Here is a 13674-nt window from a genome sequence, read left to right on the forward strand (position 1 = left end):
ACAGAGTGAAAGTGATTTAGTTTTAAACTCACTGATAGGCATGCTGTGGCACAATCCCCTCAACCACATGAAATCACCTGAAAACACACTTCCCTGTTCAATAATCAGTATATTTATTCCCATGGCATGCAAAAAACTCTCTCAAAGTTTTACATCCTTGTCATTGCCTTCTACACAGAAACGAGTTTCACAAAGTGGAAATAGTACATTGTTTTGAAGCAGGTGAAGCAGCAAGAAAACTTGTCAGAGAATACAGCATCAGATCCACCACTTTGTAAGACTAAAGCAGGTTTTAGAAGAAAATACATAATGCATATACATATGTACCCAGAATTAGACAATGCAGTGTTTGTGTGGTTCAAACAACAAAAAAGTGAAGATAAGCCACTCCCTGCACCTATGATAATCAAAAAGGCATTAGGCCTTATCAATGCTCCATTGACAAACACAGTATCTGGAAGCTTGTGGTAACTGGGGAGAAGTGCTTGGCTGATTAAGAAAGTGCTAAACGGTATGATGAAACAGTTCTCAAACTACGTTTGCAGCAGGAGATGAAAAGCAGGCTGAAGGATTTAAGGTAGCTAAGGATCACATCACTGTGATCTAAAGTAACTTTTATCCTTTGTATTACACAATATATCTAACTGCCAATTTTTATTTTAATAATGTATCATAGTCCGTGTATCTTGGTAATATAATAAATAGTTGTATTTATATTTTAAACGTGTGTGTCTGATCAATTCTAAATTGGTCCAATGTCTTATAAGAATTATTTAACTAGAAAAAACAACTTATCTAATTGCACTAAATGATTTTGGAAAATTGTATAATAGTTTGATACAACAAATGGATCAAGGAGTTATAAGCACAATCTTTTAATGGAGCAGCTTGATGGAACGTCTGATCGATGGTGAAGGCAAGACTGGTGATATCAATGCCTACCGCAAATCATACACTATTAAAGAATAGATGTTGGATTTTTATGTGATGTTTCCCCAGAAACCATTCATAAGTGCTGGAAGAACCTGTGGCTGATGGTTATGTTTGAAGATAATCTCAAACCAGCAGAATTTGAAGGTTTTGGTATGAAGAAAATAATTACACAAGCAGTTCAATTCAGTCTGCCAATACACCAGCTTTGCTCTGACATGTTTGGCTGAACTATCATAATTGTGTGTGTGTGTGTATATATATATATATATATATATATATAACATTTTCTTGTTCTTATTACTATATATTGCTGCGAATTATTGTAAATTTGCAGCTCTGTATTTTACCATTTGTTGCCTAGTGTTTTTTTTTTCCTACTCATCCTACAGCACAACATGCAAGAGATGGAAATAGTCTAGATTGTTTTAATTATGAAAAACAAACTGAAATAGTTTGGTTGAATATGTGTGCACATCCCTTGTAATAGCAATCCTATATAGCTAAGGTGTTTGTAATCGCCATCAAAATCACACACCAAGTCAAGTGACCTCCCCAAGTTACATAGTACTGACTCCCATGATTTCAGGATAAGTTCCTGTAGGCTCCCTTTGCTGTCTATAAGCATAAGCACCAAGGAGCTTTAAAAACAACTCCAGGATAAACTTGTGGAAAGGCACAGACCAAAAGAAGAATATACACATATTTCAAAGGCATTGGATATCCACTGGAGCACAGTCAATTTTATCATTAAGAATGGGAAGGTATAGGGATGTGCCAGTAAACGGTATACCACCTCACCACACAGTAAGCAGGGAGTGCTGATCTATCCCACACCGTGTTTGCCAGTGACCCATTCCTGAGCATGACAGCAAGGAACAAGGTACCCCAGCACATTCCTACAGCTTTTTAATGAAAGCTGTGCTTAATGACCTGCAGTTGCAATAGAAACTAAAACAATTTGTGTTATGTCTGGTGCATACCTCAACAAAGAACATTACCTAGATAATACCATCCCGATTGTGATGCATGGTGGTGGCATCGGCAGGGACTGAGAAGCTTGTCAGCATAGAGGGCAAAATGGATGGAGCTAAATACAGGCAAATCCAGGAATCCTTGGAGCACACAGCCAAAGCGACACTTGAGTTGTTTAAAAACAAGAAAGTGATTGCCCTTGATTTGCCCAGTGAAAGCCTGTACTTGGCCACCAACAATTCCCATTCACTATAAGAGCTTGAACAACTTTGCCAAGAAGAATGGGCGAAAATTGCACAATAGCAACTACATGTAGGAATTACAACCATTTTGATGTGGTCCCCCCAATTTTAGGGTCTCAAAAGTAAGTAGAAAAACTAACATAATCAGGAATTAAATTCCTTTATGTACATAAAGAGTTATATAAGATTTAAGCATTACTGTGCTCAACAAAAAAGTGTGTAGCTTTACTAATGTGAAAAATAATTAAGAATGCCAATATATCAAATCATCTGGACACTTTGAGACAGGACATCGGTCAGAACTTAACATTTAAATCAGGCATAGCCTTGATAAACTGAATACTGTCTCCATAAAAATAAGGAATAATTACAAATGTGTATCACTATCCATCTGTTTTAGCCAATTGTTTTAAGGGTATTGTGTATTGCTTACCACTTTACAGCTAAGTCACTGTTTTTATTAATAATAATCACATATATATTTATTTATTTAAATGCTAGTCACATATTTAGTTCTGTTGCACACAAATAAACAGTAAAGAGCAAATTAAACCTCTACCCTCATTACAACACTTGTGTTATGATTGTGGAAACATCGGTATTATATAACTGAGCATTTTCTACTTTCCTTTTTTGTGTGTGATGTATTGACTTTGTTTTTAAAATGTTAACCTCTTGTGTTTTTGTTGTGCTATAATATATTACTTTGTTTTATCAGGTATCGGCTAGATAAATTACACCAAATACAGCAATTAAAATTCAAGTTAATTTACTTTAATCAACTAATTTAGACTTATAAAATATAAAAGGCCTGGAGTAAAACAGAAACTACACAGATTTCCACATGGAGAATAAGATTTGCATACAACTCTGCTTTGTTGGTGTGTCTGTACTAGTCCGCTGCCTGCATCAGTAACTGCCAAACAATCTGTATGGTCATTACCATACTGAATCGATGCACTAACATCACAGTATGACAGTATTGTGGCATCATAAAGATGTTTAGGTCATATTCATATTATATAATCATTAAATACAATCAGAGCAGCAAGGTAGAGTTATATTTTTATGATTCTTAATGTCACCTTTAAATGAAGACGGCACACTGTGTTTTGCCAGTAATACACCTTCCTGTGTTACTAAAATTCTGCAAAATGCTTTGAGATTGTGATCTGGATATCCCTATGTAAAGCTCAGTTTCATCATCATCATTATACTGATTACTGTACCAAGTGCAGTGGAAGGTCTGGCACACCTGTATGTCCACATGTTTGCCGCTGGCAGTAGCATCCCTGTCCTTCCTTCTCCCAGCCTCCCCCTCTTCCTCGCCCTGGTCTGAGGAGCCTGAGCCCCCCCCCTCGGCCTCCTCGAGCTTCAGGACCTTGCGCCGCCCACTCTCCTGCCGTTCATGGGCTCTCTTCATTTGGTGAAGCTGCCGGCGGTGACTGGTCCGCTCCTGCCGCTGCCGCCGGTCTTGAGAGGATGTGCTATATTCTGTCTCCAAAAGCCCATGACTCCGCAGCAGCTCCTGACATGGACAGGGCATCAGAGAGGAGGGTTACACATACACAAACTCTCTCACTAAGGCCTAGACCAAATCACAACTTTCCACAAAATTGCAAATTACTTACTTATACAGGAATTGCTGACATCAGGATATTTAATGTTCATGTTTGCGTGTATTTATACCAAAAAAATTGAATGTATTTTATCACAGTACACTATTGCAGTCAAATGCAATAATTTCTCCTGCAGGATTTTTGCAATCTTTTCAAACACTTTTAAATGTCTTACTGCTCCAAGCAATTGATCCTGTGTGGCACTTTCCAACCATACATAATAACTGCTCAATTTAATCGTCTTCCCAAGGTAAACACACATATTCCTTCTTGTGAAATGTTTCTACCATATCTCTCATATCGATAGCAGCCGCCATTTACTATAGATACAATTTCAAAATGGAGTGGCGTTGCGTCTGGCTACATAAGAGATGTAACAGTAAATGCTTCAAACCAGTTTGCGACTCAGCCGGTACAAATGTACGAATCAGTACCACCTGTTCGGCTTGTTCCAGGTGGAGGTGCACCCGGGCCATAGTGGAAATGCCCTAGACTCGAACAGCCACTATGACGTGCACCTAAACGTGGCTGGTGGAAATGGGTTATTAGTGTCAGGGTACAGTACAGGTTAGTGTATCAGTGTCAGTGTACAATGAATTGTATCGGTGTCACTGTACATTTCAGTGTGGCGCAAGTGAATTGTTGGGGGGTGTTTGTGTGCGAACAAAAGCAGAAGAGTGGTGAACGAGACGGGGGGAGCAGAGCATGTGCATTTACGTTATTTATTTATTTATTTATTTTTGGTCGTTAAAGGAGGTCGGCTCGTGAGTTTGGCCCCCAGTATAAGGGTAGGGGAAACACTGAGTGTCAACACAGAATTCAGTGTATTACAGTGTCAATATATAATACAGGTCAGTGCATCAGACTTTTGGTGTACAATGCCGTGAACCAGGTCAAGGTACAGTGTCTCAGTGTGCCAGTGTATCATTTTATCAGTATAAATAACCTTGAACTGCCGGCGCAAGTTGACCATCTCATATAACCGTTGCTCCTCCAGGCCTCGCCTCCGGCACCATTTCCGTGACCCACCGCCCTTCTCGGCCTTCACCTGATTAGACAGAGAAACACAAGGATCCATTGAATAACAATGCAAGGAAAAGACACACTCCCTTACACACAAACACACACAGAGTCTCCTCTCTGCACACAACAGTAGAACATGGTTAATCACAATTCCTTGTAAACTGTAATCTTGGCAAAGTGGCAAACTGAATGAAACAAGGGGTAGTGTAAGCTAAACATAATTCTTGGGTAAATGCAGCCCTCTAGTGGACTTTATCAAATATAGTTATGTATACATCTCTCACCCTATATACACACAGCTATGCTGTAATGGTGTATTCTTAATGTGAGAATATATTAAGCCAGAACTAATTGATTCCTGCAAGACAAGACCAGGTGGACAACCTGCAATAGGGTGTTGGTGAGTTACAAATTAGTTAATAGTTAATAGTACCTTTTCCTTATGATAAAAAAGTTTAGGAAACACTGAAGTAGGAGATCAGTCAAAAAGACAAACAGGAAAAAGACAACTAAACAAGACGTAGCAATTGGAGCTGAAAACGTTTGCAGTTGTTGCAAGAGTGTAATTCAAGTTAATAAGTGTGTCTCCACACAGAAAATGCTGTGCTAAAAGTAACAGTTCTCACAGTTACTCCTCCTTGACTATGTCAGTTCCCAGAAAAAATAACCACGACGTTTGGCCCTGACCTGCACCCAGGCGTTAAAGGTGTTGAGCAAGGTGAAGGGGTCACCCTGATTGCTGTGTAGAGGCTGGCGAGCAGTGGCACAGTCTGGGTTGTGTTGTGCACTGCGCAGGAAGGGCGAGGACACACTGAGGGCCGCTGCCACTGTCAGCACTGGCTCCACCACACTGAACAGACAGCCCAGGACCAGCATCTTCCCTGAAACACAAACAGGCACAGGAACAAACAGGTTTGTGTTAGTGTCCCTGTGTGTGTATCAAAGCCCAGGGACACTGTAACACAAACACACACACATGAACACACTATAATACCGATCAGCCATAACATTATGACCACCACCCTTTGGTGAGAAAGGGACGGATCCGGCCATAATATTGTGTAGGTCCCGCTTTTGCCGCCAAAACAGCCCTGACCCGTCGAGGCATGGACTCCACTAGACCTCTGAAGGTGTGCTGTGGTATCTGGCACCAAGACGTTAGCAGCAGATCCTTTAAGTCCTGTAAGTTGCGAGGTGGGGCCTCCATGGATCGGACTTGTTTGTCCAGCACATTCCACAGATGCTCGATTGGATTGAGATCTGGGGAATTTGGAAGCCAAGTCAACACCTTGAACTCGTGATTCATCAGACCAGGCCAACTTCTTCCATTGCTCCGTGGTCCAGTTCTGATGCTCACGTGACCATTGCAGGCGCTTTTGGCAGTGAACAGGGGTCTGCATGGGCACCCTGACTGGTCTGCGGCTACGCAGCCCCATACGCAACAAACTGCGATGCACTGTGTGTTCTGACACCTTTCTGTCAGGACCAGCATTAACTTTTTCAGCAATTTGAGCTACAGTAGCTCGTCTGTTGGATCGGACCACACGGGCCAGCCTTCGCTCCCCACGTGCATCAGTGAACCTTGGCCGCCCATGACCCTGTTGCCAGTTCAGCTCTTTTCCTTCCTTGCACCACTTTTGATAGGTACTGACCACTGCAGACCGGGAACACCCCACAAGAGCTGCAGTTTTGGAGATGCTCTGACCCAGTCGTCTAGCCATCACAATTTGGCCCTTGTCAAAGTCGCTCAGATTATTATGCTTGCCCATTTTTCCTGCTTCTAATACATCAACTTTGAGGACAAAATGTTCACTTGCTGCCTAATATATCCCACCCACTGACAGGTGCCATGATAACGAGATTATCAGTGTTATTCACTTCACCTGTCAGTGGTCATAATGATATGGCTGATCGGTGTACATTAACACACAGACACAAATATCCTGTAATACACTCGCATACAGTAACACTATAATACACACACACACACACACACATAGGGACACGAGGGGAAATGGTGATACATACACTCACACTGGGCACTGTAACAAACACACACAACAAATACACACACAACACACACACATACACAGGGACACTGTGATTCACACGCAGGCACATGCACACACTGTAAAACAGCCTATAACTAAGATCCTGTGAATAGTTACACAGGTAAGTTAAAATGATCAAGCGCTGCTGGACTCACCGATGACTACGTCCACAGGCAGCTGTGCCAGCAGGTTGCCAATTGATGTGAGCTGCCCCTTGCTGTCCAGCGCCCCCTGCTCCCTCAGGTAGTGCAGAGCAGTCTGGATGCTGGAGGCAGGTGGTGGGTCAATGAAGGAGAAGGAGCAGGGGTCCCCCAGGCCCATACTCTTCATCTGTGCAGGTACATGGACACACACAGTCAGCAGAAATACTCAGAGTTATTTCAAAGCACCTAACAACACCTCCTAAACACTCACTCTCTTATTCTCACTGCCGAACACGCCATCCACCTCTGCCTTACCACCTATAAACTGTTATGACCAGCACTGTGCTACCCCACAGTGCCCAAAACATAAAACAAAATAAATTATAAAATGAAAAAATAAATACAAGAAGAATGAGACTGTTTACCAGCTGGTTATATTATCCAGTATCCGGGATCCTATGGATTACGTCAACAGCTCTGTTTGCTGGATAAAGTGATAAGGTGGCCCTCACCTGGAGCACGAGGGAGTCCAGCGCCACTCTGTGGATCTCAGGGATAGGGTACGGGGCGAAGGCATCATAGTCAGACTCTGCATACAGCCGGTAGCAGACCCCTGGCCCGGTACGGCCCGCTCTGCCCTTCCGTTGCTCTGCACTGGCCCTGCTGATCCAGAACTCCTGCAGCCGCTGCATCTTGGCTTTGGGGTCAAAGCTCATCTCCTTCACCTTCCCTGCAGGGGAAGCAGCATCCAGAGTCAGGGGTGTGAGGTACAGTCATACTGCAGTTGCTAGTATGATTTATGATATATAGACTGATTTTACAGTGATGGAAGGACCTCTTTGTAAGATCATATAGAAAGGGAAGTTTACATCCAAGATTGCACAGAAGCAAAGCAGCTGAAAGGAAATGCAGTGTTTTCAGCTGAGTACACAGGTGCACAGCTCAGTATTCATCAGGAGAATAACAGGAAATTGGCCAGGAGTTTACCAAGATATATTTATTTTTTTAATAATTTTTAAAATAAAAATTAAATTAGGGTGTTATTGTAGATTGTCTGACAAAACTGGCAACACAGCTGATCACATACAGGCTTTGTTTCTAGAGTGTTACACACCTGTTACTGAGGAGCATTAAAATAAGAAATAGTAAAGAAACAAAATTTGCTTTGAATTTCTACTGAATCATGATTTGATTTAGGACAATTTGTTACAATACCTGGGCTTCAGAACCATAACTGAAATTTTCACCCTGGCCAATAATATGTGAGTCACTAGCAGCGAATTCAGACTCCTCATCAGTTAGAAACTGGAAGGGCTAGTAAGAACAAGAAAGTACTCCTTGCCAAGGATTGGGACTATGTTCAGAAGACATGGGGTTCCCAAACTTTTTGACCCAGGGACCCCCTTGGCGCCCAGATTTTGGCTGGGTACCCCCACCCACCAATGGGGGGGGTGCTGATGGAACAATACTGTGAGAGCGGGGGGGTGGGGAATTTTTTACGGATTTTTTCTTGCGTACCCCTGAGAAGAGCTTGCGTACCCCAAGGGGGTACCATGGTTTGAAAAACGATGCACTACACCATTAGCCCCTCCCTCCTCACCTGAGTCCACGACGAAGCGAACCCCGTCTATAGTGACTGACGTCTCAGCGATGTTGGTGGCAATGATGCACTTCCTCACCCCTAGGGGTGCGATGTCAAACACCTGACAAACACAACCAGAGAAAACATGGGCTCACCAGAGCAAGCTATGGATACAATCCCACCCAATGCCAGTAGCACTTCTGAAAGCAACATTTTGAATATAACCCAGTGAGTAATGACATATGCAGTTCAGAGTGGAACCAATGCTTTCTTGTCTATAGGACCCAGATTGGAGCCAGTGCTATCAGGACTGTGAGGCCCAGATTGAAGCCAGCAATGTCTTGGCAAACTATCTCTCCAGCTGAGGTAGTTATGTAACAAGATCCTCCTGCCCTGCTCCTGCTCTGAGATTCCTTGCACTCCTAGATGGGTCCTACCTTCTCCTGCTGTGCCAGTGAGAGGGTGCTATGCAGTGGCAAGATGATCCAGCGGCGGCTGTGAGTGGCGTAGGTCTGTGCAGCCTCCAGCACAGTGCCGATCTCAGCCACACCACTCAGGAACAGCAGCAGGTCTCCACGCTCCTCAGGGGAGTAGCGCTGGTCGATGCCCTGAAGTACACGCAGGTACGGCCGGGGGTCCAGTTTCTCCAAGCGCGAGGGCTGCTCCTCTGGGGGCACGGGCTGGTACACAACCTGAGCACAGGCAGGCACACACAAATCAGATTGGTGTTCTTGCAGGCTTAAGGCACAGCAGCTCCCATTGATTTCAATGGGCACAGGGGCAAAGCTAACAAGCAGCAAAGCAGACATAGCACAATATGTTCTTTTTGTAACAAAAAGGCAAAAAAAATGGTGACCCTCCAAATATCCTCCAAGTCTGTGACCCCTGGAATAAATTAGCAATGGCTGGTTTGCGGTCTCCCCAGGCCACTCCCCACTATGTTCACCTGAATGGGATACAGTCGTCCTGGGACTTGCAGTACGGGTGCATTGTTGAAGTATCCAGAGAAGAGCTTGATGTTGATGGTGGCGGACATGAGCACCAGTTTAAGCTCAGGTCGGCTGGTCAGCAGAGAGCGCAGGACACCCAGCAGGAAGTCGCAGTGCAAGTGTCTCTCGTGCACCTCGTCCACAATCAGCACCTCATACCGTGCAAGGGCCCCATCACCCTGGATCTGCCGCAGGAGGAGTCCCTCGGTCAGGAACAGCAGCCTGGTGGCTGGGGACCGAGTCGTCTCAAAGCGGATCTGATATCCCACCTACAAGAGGAGCAACAGAAGCTAGTGTTTTCTTCACCAGCAGCACCGCTGACTTTCCTTCAGTATACCATACTGAAAAATGTGCCGGAGTCCCTAACTCACTTTTCATAAGTTGCCAGACAAGTGGTAAGAGATTAGTTTTACTCAAACTTCAGTTTTACCCTTTAGCAGTTGATTGATCCTGGACACAAACACACTTTTTTTGAGTGTAGGAGAAATAAAAAAAAAAACATTGTTAGTATAAAATACTTTTGGTTTTGATATATTTTCCGGCTGAGTACCAAACTGGTCTGGAGCATGTACCGTTATGTCCCTTATGTAGCCAGACAATGCCAATGCATTTTGAAATTTTAACTACAATAATGGTGTCTGCTTTCGTTGCGAGCGATACGGTAGAAACTTTTCCCAAGAATAAATGTGTGTGTACGATCGATTAAATTTGAGCACTTATCTACAGTCGGAAAGTGCCACACAGGATCAATTGCTTGGAGCAGTAAGACATTTAAAAGTGTTTGAAAAGACTGCAAAAATCCTGCTGGAGAAATTATTGCATTTGACTGCAATAGTGTACTGTGATAAAATACATTCACTTTTTTTGGTATAAATACACGCAAACATGAAAGATTATGGCCACCATACATCCTGGATTTCAATTAAATGTCCCAATGTCTTGACAATTCTCTCAAAAAAGTTGAAGTGTCCCGGATCTTAGCTTCCCCCTGTTTACACTTTCTTTTAAAACTATTATAATAGAGGTATGTTTTTATGTGATAGGATGAAGAAGTGAATATTATAAAATTATATGTGTAAACCCTCATTACTGGTAACTACACTCACCTAAAGGATTATTAGGAACACCATACTAATACTGTGTTTGACCCCCTTTTGCCTTCAGAACTGCCTTAATTCTACGTGGCATTGATTCAACAAGGTGCTGAAAGCATTCTTTAGAAATGTTGGCCCATATTGATAGGATAGCATCTTGCAGTTGATGGAGATTTGTGGGATGCACATCCAGGGCACGAAGCTCCCGTTCCACCACATCCCAAAGATGCTCTATTGGGTTGAGATCTGGTGACTGTGGGGGCCAGTTTAGTACAGTGAACTCATTGTCATGTTCAAGAAACCAATTAGAAATGATTCGACCTTTGTGACATGGTGCATTATCCTGCTGGAAGTAGCCATCAGAGGATGGGTACATGGTGGTCATAAAGGGATGGACATGGTCAGAAACAATGCTCAGGTAGGCATTTAAACGATGCCCAATTGGCATTAAGGGGCCTAAAGTGTGCCAAGAAAACATCCCCCACACCATTACACCACCACCACCAGCCTGCACAGTGGTAACAAGGCATGATGGATCCATGTTCTCATTCTGTTTACGCCAAATTCTGACTCTACCATCTGAATGTCTCAACAGAAATCGAGACTCATCAGACCAGGCAACATTTTTCCAGTCTTCAACTGTCCAATTTTGGTGAGCTTGTGCAAATTGTAGCCTCTTTTTCCTATTTGTAGTGGAGATGAGTGGTACCCGGTGGGGTCTTCTGCTGTTGTAGCCCATCCGCCTCAAGGTTGTACGTGTTGTGGCTTCACAAATGCTTTGCTGCATACCTCGGTTGTAACGAGTGGTTATTTCAGTCAAAGTTGCTCTTCTATCAGTTGAATCAGTCGGCCCATTCTCCTCTGACCTCTAGCATCAACAAGGCATTTTCGCCCCCCCAGGACTGCCGCATACTGGATGTTTTTCCCTTTTCACACCATTCTTTGTAAACCCTAGAAATGGTTGTGCGTGAAAATCCCAGTAACTGAGCAGATTGTGAAAGACTCAGACCGGCCCGTCTGGCACCAACAACCATGCCACGCTCAAAATGGCTTAAATCACCTTTCTTTCCCATTCAGACATTCAGTTTGGAGTTCAGGAGATTGTCTTGACCAGGACCACACCCCTAAATGCATTGAAGCAACTGCCATGTGATTGGTTGGTTAGATAATTGCATTAATGAGAAATTGAACAGGTGTTCCTAATAATCCTTTAGGTGAGTGTATATGTATACTACTACTACTAGCATAATAGTAATCCTAGTAGATGCTTTACCGACTACAGAAATACACCACTACCTTGAAAAATGTGCGAATAATAAAACCACTACCTGATCCATTAATTACAGTGTCATGGAATGGAATCCCATATAAAATAAAAGCTGATGCTGTGCACAATGTTATTGATGTGTGATTCAATTATTTAGCAATATTGATTAAGCATATGTACTGTTAAACAGAAATTTGTGAAAAACTGGGTAAGTTATGGCTCCCAGAGTAGTGTAGCCATATTTATATATAGATTTATTAGTTGTTCTTAAGAATCTACATATATAGGCTGTGACTGTATATTTCATACTGTATATTTCATGATATGTTAAGTGGCTACAGGACAGATTAAAACATACGTGCACTTTATTTAATAATGAAATAATGCAGTTTAATTCTCCTGCAGATAAATAATAAGGGAAAATATCTAGGATTACTTAAGTTAAGCTAAATTGTCAGTGTTAATCGGATCATGATACAAGGAGAAGTAATACATGTTTATTGTTTTTTTAAATGTGCGGCTCAAATCGCAGGGAACCAGTGCTGGCATCGACTACAGTCAAGGAGGAAAACAAAATTATAAATTAAGTTGATCAAACTGCTGTTTAAAGGTCTTATTGGATTGCCTACACAAATTATATGGCATAGTAGATCAACTGAGACCTTCCAGGCACTCACCTTGGACCCATACTGGTTGAGGCTCTCATAGCTGACTCTCTTGGCCAGGGAGATACAGGCGATACGGCGGGGCTGTGTGCAGGCGATGTGGCTGAACCCTGCTGACAGAAGGTACTGAGGCACCTGGGTGGATTTGCCGCAGCCGGTGTCACCCGCCACCACCACTACAGGATGGGCCCGGACCAGCTCCACCACCCGCTCCTTGTAGTGGAAAATGGGCAAGCTCCTCTGCTCCTTGCGCAGCTTTGCCAATTTACAGAAACTCTGACGTTGGCTGAAGTCCAGGAAGTGAAGCAGGGCTAGGCGGCAGGCGGTGACCTGCTGGTTCCCTGGACCTCCCGTTTTGCCACCACCCCCCACCCGCCCCCCTGCCAGTCTTTCTTCTACATCTCTGGTGCACACTGACACGTTGATCCGGTATCGAGCATCATACTCCTTGGGCAGCCCTAGATCCACACCCCTACTGTCATTCTTTTTTTTCTTGTCTTTGTACCCTACCTTCCTTTCAGTGCTGCTGCCCTCTCCCCCTGCATCAGCCCCCAACCTTAATCCAGCAACTTCCTTCTTCTCCTGGAAGCGCTGGAAGCGCTGGAAGAAGGTCCAGAATTCCCTGTGTTCCAGACTGCCAGCTTGGATGTAATCTTGCGCACGGAAAAATACTTCATCTAGCAGGGCACGGCATTCGGGGCTATCCCAATCCCAGTCTCGTATCCGGCTCTCCTTGCTGTCTCTTCTGTTCCTTTTCTCTCGCTCAGACTCCATCTCCTTGCTCAGGCTTGTCCCACTGACTAGAGAGAAAACATGGGGTTAGAAGTGACAGATTGTACAGTAGGCCCTTTCTTCTAGCTAGCAGACTAGATAGATCAGACTAGATTGCTAATCAGAGGGACAAACATCAGAGTTCATAATCCGTTTGTGGGAACTGCCTGGGTATTGTACCGGTCAGAAATACATTAGAGATTATAATGAAGAACTGTACACCGATCAGCCATAACATTATGACCACTGACAGGTGAAGTGAATAACACTGATAATCTCGTTATCATGGCACCTGTCAGTGGGTGGGATATATTAGGCAGCAA

The 13674-nt window shown here is 43.4% G+C and overlaps 1 protein-coding gene across 1 annotated transcript in view; it reads right to left on the reverse strand.

The window, feature by feature from the left end:
• dhx34 (DEAH (Asp-Glu-Ala-His) box polypeptide 34) overlaps positions 1-13674 on the reverse strand; it is a 28335-nt gene that overhangs the window by 11005 nt on the left and 3656 nt on the right. The window contains exons 2-10 of the mRNA XM_066704124.1: positions 12593-13380; positions 9512-9823; positions 9003-9257; positions 8584-8686; positions 7496-7713; positions 6996-7170; positions 5477-5670; positions 4713-4814; positions 3403-3675 (exon numbers count right to left, since the gene is read on the reverse strand). Of these exons, the coding sequence (XP_066560221.1) occupies positions 3403-3675; positions 4713-4814; positions 5477-5670; positions 6996-7170; positions 7496-7713; positions 8584-8686; positions 9003-9257; positions 9512-9823; positions 12593-13354 (2394 nt within the window). The 5' untranslated portion in view covers positions 13355-13380. The remainder of the gene's footprint in view (positions 1-3402; positions 3676-4712; positions 4815-5476; positions 5671-6995; positions 7171-7495; positions 7714-8583; positions 8687-9002; positions 9258-9511; positions 9824-12592; positions 13381-13674) is intronic.

Source organism: Amia ocellicauda, chromosome 5 (assembly GCF_036373705.1).
Source record: "Amia ocellicauda isolate fAmiCal2 chromosome 5, fAmiCal2.hap1, whole genome shotgun sequence".
NCBI lineage: Eukaryota > Metazoa > Chordata > Actinopteri > Amiiformes > Amiidae > Amia > Amia ocellicauda.